The sequence below is a fragment of the Saccopteryx bilineata genome, chromosome 1, assembly GCF_036850765.1.
Source record: "Saccopteryx bilineata isolate mSacBil1 chromosome 1, mSacBil1_pri_phased_curated, whole genome shotgun sequence".
NCBI lineage: Eukaryota > Metazoa > Chordata > Mammalia > Chiroptera > Emballonuridae > Saccopteryx > Saccopteryx bilineata.
Genome location: NC_089490.1, coordinates 358838642 through 358858900, shown reverse-complemented (window position 1 = coordinate 358858900; position 20259 = coordinate 358838642). Strand labels below are relative to the sequence as shown.

At 48.6% G+C, this 20259-nt stretch overlaps 2 protein-coding genes across 7 annotated transcripts in view; one reads left to right on the top strand and one right to left on the bottom strand.

Moving 5' to 3' along the window:
- The window catches only part of MICAL2 (microtubule associated monooxygenase, calponin and LIM domain containing 2), a 221651-nt gene extending 212907 nt beyond the window's left edge, over nt 1–8744 (bottom strand). For 3 of the 6 annotated variants that reach the window (XM_066250979.1, XM_066250974.1, XM_066250975.1), the window contains exon 1: nt 8550–8744. The gene's annotated coding sequence lies outside the window, so the exon portion shown is untranslated. The remainder of the gene's footprint in view (nt 1–8549) is intronic. The other 3 variants (XM_066250976.1, XM_066250977.1, XM_066250978.1) reach the window with 2 other exon arrangements.
- The window catches only part of LOC136319652 (uncharacterized), a 40433-nt gene continuing 20646 nt past the window's right edge, over nt 473–20259 (top strand). The window contains exons 1-4 of the mRNA XM_066252803.1: nt 473–498; nt 1575–1765; nt 7324–7361; nt 8760–8950. Of these exons, the coding sequence (XP_066108900.1) occupies nt 473–498; nt 1575–1765; nt 7324–7361; nt 8760–8950 (446 nt within the window). The remainder of the gene's footprint in view (nt 499–1574; nt 1766–7323; nt 7362–8759; nt 8951–20259) is intronic.

Here is a 20259-nt window from a genome sequence, read left to right as displayed (position 1 = left end):
AGCCCTTGAGGTAGGTGTAGTAAATACTGCCTCTTCACAGCCTGAAATACTAGGTTCATTGTCTTGCCCAAAGCAACATGGCCAGGATTTGAATCCAGGTCTCTCTCAGCACATTGCCTGTTACTCAATATACCCACAAATCTAACACAAAGATATTTAAGAGAAGGGTGACAAAGTAGGGTAATAGTTGAGCTTCGGCTAATTCAAGTAACTACTGATTCTGATTCTCAGCCACCCTCTGGGCGCTGTGGTGTCACATCCTGATTGCTTCCTAAGAGGCATGAAGAGGAGCAAAGGGGGACGCAGGCACAAAGATACGCCTAGACTCTGGAAGGATCCACAGGGGCTCGGGGACAGCAGAAACCACTGGGGAAGAGAGCTGAAGACTGGAGAACGGAGGAAGAAGAAGATTTACTTTTCACTGAATTCCCTTTGTGCTTATTTTACATGCATCCATGTGTTGTGTACGGGGATGAGGACCACGCTACTGTGTCGGGGGTGAGTACCATGCTTCTATGCATGTGTATGGGGGTGAGCACAGTACATGCATCTGTGTGTATGTGGAGGGGCACATACCATGCATTTATGTAGGTGTGTGGGTGGGTGAGTCATTTTTAAGAGAGTCCAAAATGTCAGATACAAGGTAACAGATCCACCCAGGCTGGAGATGAAAACCCGGACCAAGCAGAAACTTGTGGGTCCTGCGTCGCAAGCCTGGAATTAAAAGGAAGCCTGAGACTTCATCCAGAGCCTCTTCCTTCCTTCACAACAGGACTGTGCTACACCTCCAGGCTGACGGCCGAGAGCTCTTCCAGCATGGACCCCATCACCCCTGAGGCCCCATCTGATAGCAGGAGCCTCACAGGACATTCCCAGAGAAAAGAGAATGACTGAATCCTCTCCCTGAGGGTCTGGAAAGAGGCCTTCCAGACCCCTGCTTGTGCCTCTGTTTCCCCTTTCATCTGGCTATCAGATTCCTCCCTCCTCCAAGCAGGGAGCTCCTAACTCATCACTTTTGCACCAACCTGTGCAAAAGCCCAGCTGTCCTGATGCTGGAGTGCCAGCATCCTGCCCTTAAGCAGCCATGAACTCTACACACTGCAGCTCACACTCATTAGCTTCCCTGGGATAAACAGCTGTCCAGCGCAGGGGTCAGCAGACCCTGGCTCCACTCCTCTCCAGGGAGCAACTCTCCTTAGTGACCAAAAGTCCAGCTAACTTTTTTCCAGGCACTTCTTTATCTTCCCCTACATCTCATCTCCTGGCCCCCAGCAGAGGCTAAGCTCTCAAATCCTGCACATCTTCACCAGATACAGTCAGTACTCAGTAGCCAGGGCCAGACATTTAGAGTCATGAGAGCAAAGAAGTTGTTTTCATATCTTAGTACACTGACACCGCAGTGGCAAGGCCAGAATGGGATGTCCCTAGATTCCTACTCCAAAATGGCTGGGCTCTGGACTAGGTATATCAGGAGCTCAGGCCTGAAAATGTCCCATAAACCTGCTGTTGTGGCCGCTCTGGCAGCTCAGGGCCTGGGGGCTGCCGTCCAGCTCCTTGCCGCCCTCGTCTTGCAGCCAACAGAAAGGGCAGGTGCCCTGGACGGCCCCCACTGCCCAGGAGGGAGGAAAACCTGAGCCCCAAACCAGCAGGAAGCGAAGCCCTGTTTCTGGGCCCGCCTTTAGCTTTGGGTTTCTCACAGAGAAATATGACCAAGCCTTGGAAGAAATGCAAGTGCTGGACAGCCCCAGGGAGAAGCGGATTGAGGGTGGGAAATTACCCCAACTCTCAGGGGAGGGAAACGCAAGGGCGAATAAAGAACACACTAAAAATCCCAACCCTTAGAACATCCGTAGCATCCACACACAGCACTCCCTGCCGCTGCCATGGAGACGGGCAGGTTTTTCTATGATGAACTGTAATAATATTAAGATGCATGGATGGGTGCAGAGCAATTGCATTTAAGAAATGAAACCATACCTGACAGTTACATAAAGGTCTTCATTTGGGGCACAGGGCTAGACGCTTCCTCAATAGCTGACAGAGAAAGAAAGCATTTCAAAAACCAGACTCCGTGGTGGCGCAATCCTGCAACGAAGGTTTGTTTGTAACCAGAGGCCCACCTCTCCTATCACCCCCACCAGCTCCGAGTTTCTGAGACTGAACGGTGTTTCAGAAAGGAAGAGCCTTATCAGCGCAGACCAGCTATGTTTTCTACCTCTGGAGGGGTGCAGGGTAGAAAACAGAGAACGGTGGAGGGAGGGCTCAGGGCCCCCCAAAGCGAGCTGACCAGAGTGCCTGGCTATCAGGCGCATTCCCGAGAAGACAGGGCGTCAGAGCCTGCAGCCTTGCCCTGACGCCTTGTCTTAACACAGTCTGTCATACTGTCTTCCCCTGATAGGTCAGCCTCCCTGAACAATAATAATAGTAATAATAAAAGTCAAAATCAGGGGCCCAATGTTAGAACAATGCATGTTGGAAAAATAAAATGCAAGTCCTAGGAAGGAAGGGGAGGCATTAAAATGGGAGAGAGGGTGAGGCTATACAGTATCATAGCTTCCCATCTCTTAACCCCAGCTTGCTTTCTTTTCTAACTTGTAGGAAGTCTGGGTATGTTCTTTAAAGTACTATCCGAAAATAAATAAATATAAAAACTCCAACGTCTCTGTGACCTTACCCACACGTATCAGCTGTACCGAGTGCGTGTATAATTTCGTCTACCGCTCCAAATCGGTTGAAGGAAGTTCTCTTTAAGAGAAAAAAATGTATGCTGATTTTCTGTTAGATAAACATTTTTACTATAAAAAATTTGGGAGAATACTGAGAAGTAAAAGATAAAGGAAAAGCATCAACTCTATCTAGCCCTGTCATCCAGAGAGAAAGGGATGTTATATTTTTGCCCAGTAGAAAAGACTGTCTACGGTTAAGGAAAATAATGAAGAGGAGGAGGAAGAGAGGAAAAAGAACCTCCTCATTTGAGGGCTGTTTTCAGAGCAGGGTCCTTGCTGGGTGGGTCAGAAGAGGTCTATCAGTGCCCCGTACCACAAGGAGATTGAGCAGAGACTCAGGTATGGAGCTCACTGTCAACGGGAGGAAGCGCCTTCTCCACCCCTCTTGAGCCTCTGGTCTCCTTCATCAGGACTCCCACAAAAGTGCCAGCGGGGATACTCTCTCTTCACCACAAAATCAGCCAAGACACTGAAAGGTCAAGTGTTCATTGGCAGATGCATGATGGTTTGAGAAAGGCTTCACAACTCGCCTAGGTGTGGGGCAGGTTACAGAAGGCTCCTTCTGAAGGCACAAGGGAAGAAGCTCTGTCCAGAGAGAGGACAAACAGAGAGGCGCACAGCGTTCTCCTCGCAGACTAAATGCCAGGTGTCAGGATCATAACGTGGTCATTCCTGAGGCTGAGTAAGTCAGGATTCAAAGCTTGGGCAGAAATGACCTCAGTTTGGCCCTGGCCGATTGGCTCAGTGGTAGAGCGTCGGCCTGGTGTGCGGGGGACCCGGGTTCGATTCCCGGTCAGGGCACATAGGAGAAGCGCCCATTTGCTTCTCCATTCCTCCCCCTCCTTCCTCTCTGTCTCTCCCTTCCTCTCCCGCAGCCAAGGCTCCATTGGAGCAAAGATGGCCCGGGCACTGGGGATGGCTCCTTGGCCTCTGCCCCAGGCGCTAGAGTGGCTCTGGTTGCGGCAGAGTGACGCCCCAGAGGGGCAGAGCATCGCCCCCTGGTGGGCAGAGCATCACCCCTGGTGGGCCTGCCGGGTGGATCCCGGTCGGGCGCATGCGGGAGTCTGTCTGACTGTATCTCCCCCGTTTCCAGCTTCAGAAAAATACAAAAAAAAAGAAATGACCTCGGTCCCCATCAGCCCCACACGTGATCTGGGGAGGCCAGTGCTGATCAGGCCATAAATGTGGCGTCTGGGCTCGCCACCACAAACCAGAGCAGCTCGGGTGAGCACAGCAAATACTTCTATTATTTCAGGATGTTTACAGACTGACGTTTGCTGAGGAAAGTCCACACACAAGCATGTCATCTTTTTTTAAAAAATCTCTTATCTAAACACAGGCACAGGCAGTTACACAAAGCCACGAAGGGTTCATTCATTCAAAATGCATTTCCTGAATGGCTAGGACACAACTGGACAGATGCTCTGGGAGCCTCCGCCCAACCCCAGACATGGCGCTGGTGATCCAGCCCGCCTAAGCCAACTCCACTTTCCAGGGGTTTGCTGCCCAGTAGGGGAGAGGGGCACTCAAAACAGACAGTAATAGCTGGCTAAGAGGTGGGTGAAGAGGGCGGGTGCAGGCCCAGATTAAAATAGGCATAAGGAGACTAGCAACCAAATGCAACATACAGACTTTGTCTGGATTCTGATTCAAACAATCAAGGACATTTGAATATGGGCAGATGAGACCAAAGAATTACTGTTGATTCTGTTATATGCAGTAATGGCAATGTGGCATAAAAGAGGTCTTTTTTTTTCTTAAACTGATATATACTAGATTATTTAGAGGCAAAATGACATATCAGATTTGCTGTGAAATACCTCAGGAAGAAAGAACAGAGGGAAGAAAAAAGGAGAGGGGGTGAGGGGGAGAAGGGAGGGATGGAGAGGGGAGAGGAGGAAAGGGAGGGAGAAGGAGGGGGAGGGACAGAGAGAGCACCAGTCAGCCAGCTTGGCATAATCCTGAAATCTTGATGACTGCTGAAGCTGAATAATAAGTATATGGGGCTCATTATACTATTCTCTCTATTTTTCTGTTTGAAAATATCATGACATTTTTAAATAGAGGATTATAATACATCGTGGTAGATATCTTAATAAAGACAGGCATAAAAGCTGAGGGAATACAGAACAAAGAGAATCTGTGAGAACCAGAAAATAAACCCACCAAGTTTATGAATATTTTAAATGACATTTCCTAGTGGGATGGGAAGACATTCACAAATAATTACAGCAGGTCCTTGAATAATGTTGTTTCATTCAAAGCCTTTTCGTTGTAACACTGATGAGATGACTTAGGAACTTAACTGTTGCTTATATCAATTAGCCTATGGTAAATTGGTTTCATTATATATTACTTCACTTAAAGTCACAGAACCTGTCAGCATCATTAAGTGAGGACTGACTATTCAATACATGATGGGGAATAGTCAGCACAGCAGGGGAGCCGCACACCCTAATCTCTAGAGTTCAGAGGACGGCCACAAAGTTTTCCTGTTTCCCAGCATGATGAACTGTATTCCATTTCTTGGTTCTTTATTTTTAAAATTTTTTAAAATTTTACTTATTCATTTTAGAGAGGTGAGGGAAACAGGTAGAGAGAAGGAGAGAAAGGGGGAGAGAGGGAGAAAAGGGGAGGAGGAGGAGCAGGAAGCATCAACTCCCATATGTGCCTTGACCAGGCAAGCCCAGGATTTCGGACCAGCGACCTCAGTGTACCAGGTCGATGCTTTATCCACTGCGCCACCACAAGTCAGGCGATTTCTTGGCTCTTTAAACACTGGAAACCCTTGGTCCAGGGAGAGTTCAAAGATTAGCAATATTAAGACCAAATTTTCTTACACCCATTCCCTACCACTCCCTGCAGAGTCAAGGCTCTCCACCAAGATGGCAGGACCTTTACCCTTCAGTAGTAGGGAGTAGAAGGGGCAGGGTCATTACTGGGAGGCACACCCAGATGGGGGTGTAGACATGGCAGAAAGAATAGAGACACACCCCAATCCTAGGCAGAGAAGGATTACCAGTACCTGTTCCTCTGCTCCTTGCAGCTGCAGGGAATGGGCTTCCAGTAACCACAGCTACAACCAGCCTTAATCTTTGCACTGATTTGTGCCAAAGTATAAGCGGTTGGGTTATTAAAATAGTCACAGGGATGTAAAGTACAACAAAAGAAATATAATTGATGATATTGTAATAGTTATGTATGATGTCAGGTGGGTACTAGACTTATGAGGGTGATCCCTTCATACTGTATATAAATGTCTAATCACTATGTTGTTCACCTGAAACTAATATAATACTGTATGTCAACTGTAATTTAAAAATAAATTTTAAAAAAGCCTTTCACAAAGTTGCCACCCCTAACACACATATCCGCAGAGACACACACACAGACACATATATATTCTTAGTCTCAGGTCCCTCCCTGGAGATGTAAATAAATAAATAAAGTGTAACTGGTTGGTAGTAAGCTAATCATGACTTTCTTTTAGAAGAGGAGGATAAGCAGAAAGCCAGAGCCCTGGCCCCAAAGACAGGACTTAGGAATAAAAGTGATGTCACTTTTTATGACGATATGCCCAAACTGTAACTCAATCACCTTATAACCATAATTGGTGTACTCCAACACCTGCCCCACCCCCAAAAAAAGTAAAAACAAAATTAGAATCAGTCCTAAGGTAGAGGCAACAGCTAACACAGTTCTCTTAGACCAGAAGTGTGAAGTGAGACCAAGTCCATGGCATAGGCAAGCTTCGCCCCCAAACAGCACCCAAACACCAGCAGCCAATCAAACCCTTCCCATCACAGCTTGACAAATACCAGCCATCACCCTTGACTGGAGGGCAGCGTGGGTAAGGGGTCTGCAAGTTGAGCAATCTGGATAACCTGGGTCAGTTTGAGTACTGTACCAAAGAAGCATCTCCGGAATCTTTGGACAGAATCTTTTCAGAGGCTCTGATCATGCGGCAGGGCACACCATTTTCCACAGCCACGGGGCAACGAGAAGAGCATTGGTCTTTTTTTTTTTCTTTTCTTTTCTTTTTCCTTTTCCTTTTACAGAGACAGAGTGAGAGTCAGAGAGAGGGATAGAACAGACAAGAATGGAGAGAGATGAGAAGCATCAATCATTAGTTTTTTTTCTTGCGACACCTTCGTTGTTCATTGACTGCTCTCTCACATGTGCCGTGACCGCGGGGCCACAGCAGACCAAGTAACCCCCTTGCTCAAGCCAGCGACTTTGGGGCCAAGCTGGCGAGCTTTTGCTCAAACCAGATGAGCCTGCGCTCAAGCTGGCGACCTTGGGGTCTCGAACCTGGGCCCTCCGTATCCCAGTCTGACGCTCCATCCACTGCGCCACCGCCTGGTCAGGTTAGAGAAGAGCATTGGTCTTGGCTCTGGCAAACCTAAGCGGCGTTTACATCCTGGTTCAGCCACTTACTGTGTGACCGACCATAGGCACGAGCCCTACTCGAGTCTGTTTCCCGAGGCACAACTCTGAGTTTTGGGAGAGTAACGATGAAGTCGACTGCAAAAGTACCACAAGGCAGGCCTTATTCCCCAGCAGGCACTTAATAAATCTGTCTTCTCTCTGCCTGCAGGGGAGTTCTTAGTGCAAGTGCAGTCTCCAGAGCACCAGGTGAGCTGCTCTGGGGAATTGAGGCCCACCTGTTGGGTCCACTTCCCCTAGGAAGGGAACAGGAACAGAGCTGGTGAAGGTGCCAGGACACCCGGGCATGCAAATATCGGAGGGCCAACCCACCACTGGCTTTATTCCCGCAGGACCTACCCAGAAGGGGGCCGGTTAGTGACCTCACCCTTCACCTAGCCCGCTGAAGAGTGTAGTGAACAGTCAAGACAGCAAGAGGGTCCCCGCGCTGCTGAAGTCCCTTCCCGCAGAGCCTGACGCAACACACTTCCAAATAAAAGCTTTTTGGCTTCAAGAACCCAGGCTTCGGAATAAACAATGTGGAAGGAGGCGCACGTTAACTCTGGTTTCAACACGCCTCTTCCCCATCCAGCAAAAGCCGTTCCCAGCTCTGCCGCGAGGGTAGCCTAGGATAAAGTTAACCCCACCTGCTCCAGCCTGAAAGCCAGGTCAGCGGCGGCGGCAGAGGCTGCAGGCAAGACTCTACTTCTCCCTAGGGCCGATCGGGCAACGGCAAGGTGGGCGCCGCGGTCGCCCCGGCAGGAGTGCTCCCGGGCCTGCGGTGAACGCGGGCTGAGGGGGGCGCGCGGCGCCAAGTGGACAAGTGTCGCGGCCCCTTCAGCCAGCGCCACGGCCCCGGCCCCAGACACAGACACAGACCCGGTCCTAGCCCGCAGACGGCCAGGCCACTAACATTTGGCCCAACTCAACTTCCTGTTGTTAAGGAGGGAGGGGAAGTAGGGGCATTAATAGCTAGGAGAGAACGTGAAAGGCGCGGAGCCCAAACCATGGGAAGCAAAGTTTGGGGATAATCTTCCGCGCCGGCGGCAGGGGGTGCCGCTGGCGCATTGCGCCCACTCCGCGTTGACGTCTGGGGATTTCCTAGGCTTAGAATTGCCAGGTTGGGTGTTGGCGGGCAAGATTAAGAGATAGTTCGGTTCACGGATGGGCAGCTTTTATTTCGTTCTAAATCGTTCAGAGACAGAACGGGGAAGCCTCCGCCTCCCGGGCAGCGCCACCTGCTCGCCGGGCTCCCGGTGGGTTTGAGGCAGGAGATGCTGCGCCCGCACCTGACTCTCCGGGCGCCGGCTAGGGCTCAGAGTCCAGGCTGCGCTGGCACGGTCTCCAGCCGCGCCTGTCCGCCCGCCCACCAGGGAGCCCTGCGCCGTCCCGCCTTACCGAGAGCCGCGCTGGCCACTGAGCCTCGGGCCAGCTCCTGACTTCGCCTCGGGCCGTGGGAGCAGCGGTCAGAGCTCGCAGGCCGCCTGCGGAGCTAGGAGGGAGCGAGACGGCTCCGCACAGGCTTAGCCCGGCAAGCGCCCGCAGTTCTGCGCCGCGAGGCCAACGGGGCCCCGGAGACTCCCCAATTGACGGTGCGGCCAATGACAGGGCAGCCAGGAGCAGCCCCGCCCGCGGCCCGAGGGCCCCGACCAATGGCAGCACGGCGCGGAGCCCACCCCTGTTCCCCGCGGGCTCCGCCCCACTGGGGCCAGCTGTCACCGCGGCTGCAGCGGGCGCACGTGGGCTGCTGCTGGGCCGAGCCCTGGGAGCCGCCGGCGCTCTCACCCTGACCTGAGCAGGTTTGAGACCAGTGGGGAGGGCCGATGTGGGCGGGCCGTAGTGGTGCTGCGAGATGAAAACCCAGGTGTTGGTATTCTGTCAAGGGAGGGGCCAGGGCTGGGCCGCATGCTCCGAGGCAGCTGGAAAGCAAGCCCCATCCACCCGCTTTGGACTTGGGGAAGCAGCATAGCACTCCCAATAACGGCTGTGGGCCTCCTTCCTTCCTTGTTCTTCTTGACCCACTCTGGGCTTCAGCGAACACGCCTTGCCATCCGACAGGCAATTCCCCTCACCTGGACAGCCTTTGCTTAGGATGAAGATGGTGTGACAAGAGGGAGTGGTGCAGACCAGTGGTCCCCAACCTTTTTTGGGCCACGGACCGGTTTAATGTCAGAAAATATTTTCACAGACTGGCCTTTAGGGTGGGACGGATAAATGTATCACGTGACCGAGACAAGCGTCAAGAGTGAGTCTTAGACAGATGTAACAGAGGGAATCTGGTCATTTTTTAAAAATAAAACATCGTTCAGACCTAAATATAAATAAAACAGAAATAATGTAAGTTCTTTATTTCTCTGCGGACCGGTACCAAATGGCCCACAGACCGGTACCGGTCCGCGGCCCGGGGCTTGGGGACCACTGGTGCAGACCACCTATATTACCTACCGAAGAACCCTCTTCTCCTGGTTGTCAAATGGCTACCTTAATCTCTGCTCTGCCCCTTCCAGGTTTGCCCATACTCCCACAGCTTCAGGAGCTCCATTCACAGAAAATACAGTGTAAATCATGCGGGACCTAGTGAGGGTGTGAAGCAGCTTTGCAAACTATAGACACTGCCAACACCTTGCAGTGATCATAAAACAAGGATCCCATAGGTGGGTGTCATGTCTTACCTCTAAAACCCAGGGCCCATCACAGGCTTGGTCCAACATAGGCATCAATAAATGTTCCGAGTTGATACAGTGGAGAGAACAGGCAGACTTGGGCAATGAGAAAACAGTATTGTGACTCCAGGCTGCTGTGATTTCCACAGCACCAGACCATCCTCTGGAAAGACTATGTTCCCTTGCCAGGTAAGTACAAACAGAGCAGTTTGCCCCTATCAAACCTTGGGCTTATGTTTTTTCTCTATTCTTTACCAAGGGATTCTATTCCAGAACTTTTGGGTTTTCAGAGGGATTGTCCTACCTGGAAGCTCTCTTAGCATCTTCAGGGTTCAGTGAACTTCCTGCAGGTGAGCTTTCAGTAAAAACCGCCCCTGCTTAGTTGACAAGACTGTGCCAGCAGTTACTCGCAGGGGGCAGCTTTCAATTCTGTGGGATCTTGCCAGTGATGCCAGTTGATGGACTGTTGGACTGATGGACTGTCTCTGATCATTATCTCATTTAATCCTGACAATGGCTCTGTAGAGCATGCATTCTCATTATCATCCCCTTTTACAGATGTGGAAACTGAGACCCAGTGAGGTAAAGTAACTTGTCAAGGTCACGTGGTTACTACGTATCAGCGTCTGAATTTGAGCCCAGAACTATCTGATTCCAGAATCTGCATGTCTAACCACTGTGCAAGGGGGCCTCTACAGCCCAGCCCATACTGCTAGAGTGCTGGATAGACCAGGTCTATTTGTGAAGGACCCTCTCTGGGCCTAACCTGCCTCAAAATTTTTCTGAGTTCAGGCCTGGGCCCTGTCAGAGTCAGGAGATGAGACCAACGTGGCCCTGCCTTTTTTACAGAGTAGTATAGGAAAGTCCAGACAGAGAAGCATCAGAAAAGTGTTACCTCTGCCCCCAGCACAAGGCCTCAATACATTCAAAGCCTTTTGCTTCTGGCTTGGGCCTGAGATACCCATACTGGTGATGGAGATGAATACAGGTCATTCATTCATTGCACAAATGCTACTGTGAGCTAGCTGTGGTTCCTATGTTTGTGAAATTTATAGTGCAGCTGATAAATTATCAGGAGTACATGATGCTATGGGAGCTGTATTTTTTATTACTTTCATTTTTTTATCATCTCCATCACCTTATCTATAGCACAATGTTATCCAAATTAAACAAATCTAAGACTCCTTCAAGGACACTCTGGGCTAACCAAGTTTTATAGAGATAGCATTGCTCAGCACAGAAGTCCTAATAGCTCAAAAACTAAAATTTATCATTGGGTTCCTAGGACTACTGCCTCCTCCCCCTATGCCACTCCCAACATTTTTAACTCAGGGGCTCAGGTAAGAAAGGCCTTGGTAGGTGGATCTCAGGGCTGAGGGGTGAGCTTTTCCTTAGATGTAGGGCAAACTGGGATGTAATGGGGGCTACCTGCATGGAGAGAGATAAGCCTTGGGACCGCTTGAGCCAATGGTCCCAGCCCCTCGCCACCACACACAAGCCACACTGGCCATCCCCCTGGGGGTGGGGGGAGTGGTGGAAAGGAATGGGGACAGGAGGTCACAGCTCCCTTTTCTCTGGACAAAGTAGTGGCCATGGGATATTCTGCTAGACTCTGACTGTGTCTGGGAGTTTATACGACTAAGATCTTCAGAGAAAAAATTATGCAATGTTAGAGCAGACCTTAGAGAAAATATCTAAGTTCCTTACTTAATAGATTAAAGAAATAAAGAAATAAATGGAGCCCCAGCGACAGGAAGGCACTTCTGAGCACCAGAGAGTACAGGAATGGGCTCCAGGTTTCCAGTGCCCCTGCCCCACTTTTAGCGTGCCGGGCAAACTCAGCGACTCAGTATTCTATATTTAATAACAATCTCTTCCCCAGCCCACTCCTCTCGGATGGGGAATGTGTGCTTGTGAAGGTTGTCTGGGAGATGCAGATGCCGCATTAGCATCAGAGGGAAGGCCCAGATTCATTCCTAAAAATATCTCCATCTCAGACTGGAAGCACTGGGTATAAACAACACAACACGTTCCTCCCCATGAAAGAACTCTGGGTGGCGGTCTCCACCATCACTGCTTATCCCCTGATGGTGTTCTGAGTGGGTTGCGGCGATGTTAGGTCTGGCTTTTTTTTTTTTTTTTTTTTTTTTTTTGTATTTTTCCGAAGCTGGAAACAGGGAGGCAGTCAGACAGACTCCCACATGCGCCCTACTGGGATCCACCCAGCATGCCCACCAGGGGGTGATGCTCTGCCCATCTGGTGTGCTGCTCTGTTGCAACCAGAGCCACTCTAGCACCTGAGGCAGAGGCCATGGAGCCATCCTCAGTGCCCAGGCCAACTTTGCTCCAATGGAGCCCTGGCTGCGGGAGGGGAAGAGAGATACAGAAAGGAAGGAGAGGGGAAGGGGTAGAGAAGCAGATGGGTGCTTCTCCTGTGTGCCCTGGCCTGGAATTGAACCCGTGACTCCTACACGCCAGGCTGACGCTCTACCACTGAGCCAACTGGCCTGGGCTCGGGTCTGGCTTTTTTTTTTTTTTTTCTAGTCCAAAAGTTTTGCTTGAAGAAAGGTAAAAGTTGAACAAAGTGGATCCTCGATGTGTAGGATGTTCTGTAGAGAAGCCAGGGTCCTTCTCCTAGCGTTTGAATGGCAGGGGAAAGAGTTCCACCTGTGCCTCAACCCCTCCAAATAGAAAAGGGTCCACGCCCTTGGACCTCTTCCTTATGGGCAAATGTTCTAGGAAGGGGTAAAATGGTGAGTGTGGTTCTCACCAGCTGCTTCTATGGAGTCCAGTGACTTTGTTAAATGATGAGAAAAGGCTGATTGGCCTCAGGCCACTGTGAAAACTATTTTTGAAGAAGGACTTCCTAAGCCAGAAAGTAGAAACATTTGTACCTCCTGAAAACAGCCTCCGGAATATATGAGAAGCAAGATCCCTGGGGCCTCATTCCAGCCCGATATCATCCCGATAGGCCTCAGAATGCACCGCTTTTCAATGATTAAGACAGAAAAGTGTTCAGGGTCACTAGGAACTTATTAGGACTACCACATTTATAGTGGATTTTTCAGAGGCAGTTTGAGAAAGAAACAGCACTTGTCAAAATCAGTAATACCCTCAGAAGCACCACTGCACTTTGAGGAATGTGTGCACGTTGGCAGCAATGATGGGAAAGTTAGTACTGAAGGGCTGAGGTTACCGGCAGGAGGCGGTGTGCCAACCAGAACAAAGACAGAGTGTGTATGCAAGAGAGAGGAAGAGACACAGGAGCATGAAAGTACTCTAGCCCCAGCCCCAAATAGCCTGGTGAGACGCACACACACACTCAAAGCCAACTATGAAATCACGGGGAATAGTTCTAGAGAATAAGAGACTAAACAATGCCACAAAAACCCCTGCACCCTAATGGCAAGCTAGGCCATGCCTGCAGTGCAGGCAGACTTTTGTTCATGCAAACCTGAAGCCCAGTCTAGAACACACAGCTGTAATTAAATGGAGCTAGGGAGGAAGCTCCTGAGCCCTCCACAGAGCAGCTGGCTAGGGGCAAGGACAAGGATACTATTCTTTGCCTGTGGAGGGAACTCACTCAAGCTCATCTGTCTGTCCACTCATTACATATCCACCCCACAAATATGTACAGTGCAGTTATTCTAAGACAGTGGTCCCCAACCCCCAGGCCACGGACCGGTACCAGTTCGTGGGCCATTTGGTACCCGGTCCACAGAGGAAGAATAAATAACTTACATTATTTCAATTTTATTTATATTTAAGTCTGAACGATGTTTTATTTTTAAAAAATGACCAGATTCCCTCTGTTACATCTGTCTAAGACTCAGTCTTGACGCTTGTCTCGGTCACCCTAAAGGCCGGTCCGTGAAAATATTTTCTGACATTAAACCGGTCCATGGCCCAAAAAAGGTTGGGGACCACTGTTCTAAGAGACATCATAACTGAGTAATTAGTAGCACAGATTCTGAAGTCAAGATGCCTGAATTTGAATCCCAACTCTGCCACTTACTGGGTAACTTTAGGTAAATGACTTAACTTCTCTGGACAGCAGGTTCCTCACCTGTGATAGGGAAATAGTAAGAGGGACATATGCGCATAGAACAGTGCCTGGTACATAGTGAATGGTATATAAGGGTTTTGAAAAAAATAAAATTGGGGGGCTGATATTAATAAGGGTACAGAGAACTAGAGTCCATAAGAGGCATCGTTTGAGCAACTCCTGGTCACGGCCATGACCACTCCCACCACTAAACTTGTGAGTATATATCTCGGCCATGTTTGGGGGTGAATACTTTTACCACCCAAACCTTAGTAATAAGAAAATGGGGTCTTGGAGAAGTGAAGTCACTTGCCCAGGGTCTCCTAGGAACCAGCATACAGCAGGGGGAATCTGGCTGACTCCTGAACCTGTGATCTTTACACCCTCCTCGCTACAAGACTGGGCATCACCCCCAGGGCTGGCCAACCATGTAGCCCCAGGGGTGGTTGGTCCAACAGACATTCATACGGTCCAAGCAGATGTCTTCTTCAGGCTCAGCACATAGGTATGCTTTTGAGAGAAGCTCTCTCTTTCCACTGAAGTCAGGGCTTCCAATAAATGTGTCCCACGTGCAGTGGAGGAAACTTGACTCTAATAGAAGAGAAAGAGACTCCTATGACAAAAGTGTCTAGAAGTAAAGTCCATTTGCCTTTCTTCGCAGTCCCCTTGGCTCTGCCTTCCTCTGTGTTGGCTTTGTCGTCAGGCAGGTTTTCCTCATCATAGTCAGTGCTAAGAGCTCTTGTTGCCACCAGCTACCTTATCCAAAAGAGAACATTTTGGACCCAGCATTCCAAGCAGGAGTCCTGAGATCCACTCTGAATGGATTGGGTCCAATGCCCACTGGAACCCCTGCCACAGCCAAAGGACTGGAATGTGCAGGTTGGCCATGCCCGTCAGGGCCTCCACCAAGCACTGGGGCTGGGCTCAGCTTCCCCACCTTCTCTGCATGGCAGAAAGTTGGATGCCTGAATGAAAGCTGCGTATGGTTAAGAAGGGAGGAGGAGAGAGACACGCTATATGTAGGGTGGGAATAGCAGGTGCTGCTGGTTTCCATATGTGCCGCTGGCTTTCTGTTGCAGGCACTTGCGCCTCTCTGTGTGAGGGTTTCTCTAGCTTCAGCAGCAAGGGTGGACATGCACAGGGCCAGAATATTGGGGGTGTAACACCACTGGAGCAACATTCAAATAGGGTGGGCAAGAGTTGGTGAATACATACCCTAAATGTCTTGCCACGCTGGTGGGGTATCGTGGAGGTGTGTGCAATCTCTCTCTCTCTGTCCCAGAGCTCCCCAGCAGGACTGAGCCCCTGGTACCCATGGCACTAACCTGCTCATTACCATAACTCTTGGTGTCCCTCCAGTCACTCCCTGTCACAATTCCCCAGTCCCATACTGGCATTTCCTGAGATTACGTCCCAAATAAGCTGCTTGCAACCAAATTTTTATCTCCGAGTCTGTTTCTTGGGGGACCCATCCTAAAACAGTGAGGTTAGCTCACCTGAGCTCCTTGACCTCAAAATGAGCAACAGGTGGTATTTGATGTATGTTGATTCAATAGCACCCAGCACGTGCGGGGTGTCAGTAAATGTTTGCTGGAAGAAAAAGAGAGAAATCTACTTAAAAAACAATCTACTTAGCAAGGTGTTTGTACCACCACCCACTGTTTCTCACATGAGCCTAGACCATAGCTTTAGGTTTGGTCCCACATAAAATCAAAGAAAGAATTTATGATTTTTCCCTCTCAGAAGTTATGTTATAATGACCTCATCTCCTGTTGTCAACTTCCCACTTTCACCCCACCAACATGCCACCCCCTGTTAAGCTTTTCTCTTAAGTTCTGTGCATTTTGTAGGGGGTAAATACCTTTCAACTAAGGTTAAATTCCTGCCCAACTGCCTTTCTCTTCAAATCTTTCCCTTGGATGCAGCTTAGATGGCAAGAGATGACCCAGGGCAGCCCAGCCTCTAACCCATTCAGAAGGGGTCATTTTCCCGTTGTCAACTGAGGGGTTTGCAGGAGCACTCAGACCATTCCCATGAGGGAGCTGGAGCCCCCGTGTAGAAGAGCCCACATCACCTTCACAGGTTGAGTTCTTGTGGAAAGCATCCAGACTCCAACAACCTGGGTTCAACTTCTGCTCTCCATAATGGGGTGACTCTGAGAAAGCCAGTGAGGGAGATAATAGCCCTTATTTTGTGACACGAGAGTATGAGATAACATACAAGAAGGCTTATTATTGGCCAGGATTAAAGATTAGTTGCTTTCCTCCCACATCTGTGAGTATAATGTATTGTAGCAATTTACTAAGCTAGAACTGGGTTTCCCAGAACTGCCTTTCCTGGATGCTTCCAAGTTAGGACTGGTCACAAGGGACATTTGCATGAGATTAGGAAGGTAGAAGTGACAGCAGGCTGTGCACTTGGAAGGTCATTGCAGGCCCCGGGTACTGCTGTTATGCCTGTGTGTTGTTGGCGTGGAGCAATAGCCAGGCATAGACACAGCCTCCTGCAGCAAATGCAGGTAGTCCTCCTTCCGCTCCTATGAGTCCAGGGCCAGTGTGTGTGCACCAATTTGGGAAAGGTACAAGTTGCTTCTAAGAGTCACTGGTTGACAGGGGTGGAGGTAGTAAGAAATAGACACCAATTCCAGCTTCTCCTAAGGGGATACAGGTAGTCTAAGTTCCACTTTGCTCTTCATTTCTCCCACTTCACATTCAAATAGTTTTCTTGCCTACCAACCCTGCTGACCAACCCAAGTTCAGGCAACAGTTTTCTGCAGACCTCTTCACCAGCTCCCACAATTGTGTGAATCTAATTCCTATAATAATCTCTTACTCCATACCCCCGAATGGTCCTGCTTTCCTGATCAAACCTTAACTGATACAGTAGGTAAATAAAATGGCTACTTCCCATGTGCCTGTAATAAGCCCATATATTACCTTACAAATATTCACAACACCCACACTGGACTACTTCTGAGGATTACTGATTAAAATCATTAATCCCCTTTTATACTTGGTGTATTAGTTAGGCTTCTATGGAGAAGCAGAACCAATACAAGATAGATATAACAGATAGATAGATAGATAGATAGATAGATAGATAGATAGATAGATAGATAGATGATAGATAATTCATACACATTTATATACATACATACATACATATATACATACATATATTTCTTTTTTTAAAGTGGAAGGCAGGGAGGCAGAGAGAGTCAGACTCCCTTATACGCCTTGACCAGGATCCACCCGGCAACCCTCATCTGGGGCTGATGCTCTGCCCATGTGAGGCCACTGCTCTGTTGCTCAGCAACCAAGCTATTTTAGCACCTAAGGCAAGGCCATAGAGCCATCCTCAGCACCTGGTGCTAACTTGCTTGAATCATTCGAGCCATGGCTGCAGGAGGAGGAGAGAGAGGGAGAGGAGGGGGAGGGGTTGAGAAGCATGTGGTTGCATCTTCTGTGTGCCCTGACTGGGAATCAAACCCAGTACTTCCAAAGGCTGGGCCAACGCTCTACCACTGAGCCAACTGGCCAACGCTGATACATAGATATTTATTATGAGAAATTAACTCATGTAATTATAGAGGCTGAGAAATTCTACAATCTGCCATCTGTAAGCTTGAGACCCAGGAAAGCTGGTGATGTAGTTCTAGTCCAAGTCTGAAGGCCTAAGAACTGGGGGAGCCAATGCTATGAGCCCTACTCCAAGGGAAGGGGAAGACCAATGTTCACTATAGCAGTCAGGCTGAGAATGTGAATTCTCCCTTCTGCCTTTTTGTCCTATTCAACCACTCAAAGGATTGGGTGATTCCCACCCACCAGGGGAGAGCCAACTGCTTTACCCTGGGGAGGGCCATCTGCTTTGCCCAGTCTACAGCTTCAAATGGGTAATCCCATCAAGAAACACCATCATAGGCACCCGTGGAAATAATGTTGAACCAAATATCTGGCCACCCTGTGGCCTGGTCAAGTTGACACATATAATTAACCACCACACTTGAAGAAACCAAAGATCAGGGAGGTTAAATACCATGTCCTAGGAACTGGCAGAATTAGGATTCAAAGCCTCCTCTGTCTCCCTCTTGTGCTTAAGCTCTTGTCACTTAGTCACTCTGATACTTATCAGAAGCACATAACTCATTAATATAAAAGTACTGAAAATGTGATATATACTTATTAGAAATAGGAAAGACTCTGAGACAAATCAGTTTGATGTGTAAGATGCCAAGGACGTGGCAAAAAAGAGATATCAGAGATATCTCAAAGATGTAAAAACACTGTCGAGGGGATAAATTGTAGACCTACAGTCATGGGGCAAGTCACACATTAGGCAAACTATTCAATAGTAGAGGCCATGTCCTAACTGCACAGGACCGACCCCTCTCAGTACAGGCATGTCTGAAAGAAATCGGACTTCTGGCAGAAAGAAATGCAATAGTTGTTTCTCTGCACAGTTCAGTGCTCAGTACCCTCCCACTGGCCAACAATCCCTGTCAGTCCAACTGGGAGAAAATCAAAGAAGCGATTGAGTGAGGGCAGCTCTGGGTTTGTGCCCAATAGTCACAGGATCCCAGGACAAAGCAGGAAAGCATGGCCACAGTGGCCTTCTAAGAATGCCTGAGAGGTCAGCCCTCGAGGTTTTCTATTTCCCTGAGGACCAAGGGAAGCATCTTGGAACAAGGCTGTGGCTTCCCTGTGGACAGCATGCAGCAAAGTAAATTTATGGTGCATGATTCACTCAGGGCAGAGGAGGAGGAGAGGAAGCCAGGAGAGGGGCCGAGGGAGACCCAGGAAAGAGGTGCCATGAGGCATCACCCCACTGGGTCCAGCCTGTCCCTCCTTGTTTCTCCCCCATCCCTCCTGGCTTCAGGACATCATGCCTGCTCTTCCTGCCAAAGGACCCTCTCTCCTCTTTTCCATGAAATGAAGACTGGAACTCCCTTTCAGATTAGGTTCTAAGTTCATGCTCCTTCCCCATTCCGCACTCACCTGTGAAGGTTCACATCCTCTCTACTGGTTTCTGACACACCAGAACGTCTCCTTCGGAAAGGGCTATACCTCTAAAATTTTTCTTCTTCTGCATGTTGAAAATAGGCTTTATCCTGTTTTAATTAAAGCTACACCCAATCAAAAAGAAGAATATAAGAAATATAATTTCATCACCCTGAGATTTGGAGGATCAGTACCTTGGTGAATATGGATCTTTTCACATTATCAATATATGCGCCTACGAGGTCAAGAGGCTATAGAAGCAATGTGAGAGAGGGCTTAAGAGCTTGGGCTTTGCAGTTAAATCAGCTTGGGTTGGAATCTCAAATCTAGCTGTGTGAGATAAATTAGTCTCTCTGAACCTGCTTTCGCTTGTGTAACTGTCACTAATAAAATTATAAAGTTATTATAAGTTTGTTTTGAGGATAAAATGATATGATCCACATAAAACCCTATAAGCATTGTAGATAAAATCCTGTGCTTGTGTGTCTGTGTGGTGAAATAAACATAAAAGTTTCATCATTTCAACCATTTCAAAGTATAAAACTTGGTAGCATTTAGTAAATTCACAATGTTGTGCAGCTGACACCACTGTTTCCAGGACATTTTTTATTCTCCCAGAAGGAAACCCCACTCCCATCACATCAGGTCGCCCTCCACCCCCCACCCCCACCCAGCTGGCAACCACTAATCTGCTTTCGACTTCCTTGGAAAATCACTTCCCCTTCAGTCTTTCTTCTTTTAGTTTTCCCCTGACAGTTTGGTCAAATGTCTCTCATCAAACAAACCAAATCAAACTTTAAAAAGGAAACAAATAAAAACAAAAGAAACTACTTCCTGCCCAGTTACCTCAGTTGGGTTGAGTGTGTCCTGAGGCACCAGGGTTGCAGGGTCAGTCCCAGTCAGGGCACAAGCAGGAGTCAGGCAATGAATGGATGGGTGGACGGAACAGCAAGTTCATGAGTCCCTCTCTTTCTCTCCCTTCCTCTCTCTCTAAAATCAATTTTTAGAGAGAAAGGAAGGGAAGGAAAGATATATATATATCTATATCTATATCTATCTATATAGATATAGATATAGATATAGATATAGATATAGATGATATAGATATATTTGTACAGTGTGTCCGTAAAGTCATGGTGCATTTTTGACCGGTCACAGGAAAGCACGATAGAAATGTGAAATCTGCACCAAATAAAAGGAAAACTCTCCCAGTTTCATATCTATTCAGTGCAGTTCAATGTGGGCTCACGCACAGATTTTTTAGGGCTCCTTAGGTAGCTATCCCGTATAGCCTCTACAGACTCATCACTGACTGATGGCCTACCAGAACGGGTTTCTCCACCAAACTGCCGGTTTCCTTCAACTGCTTATCCCACCGAGTAATGTTATTCCTATGTGGTGGT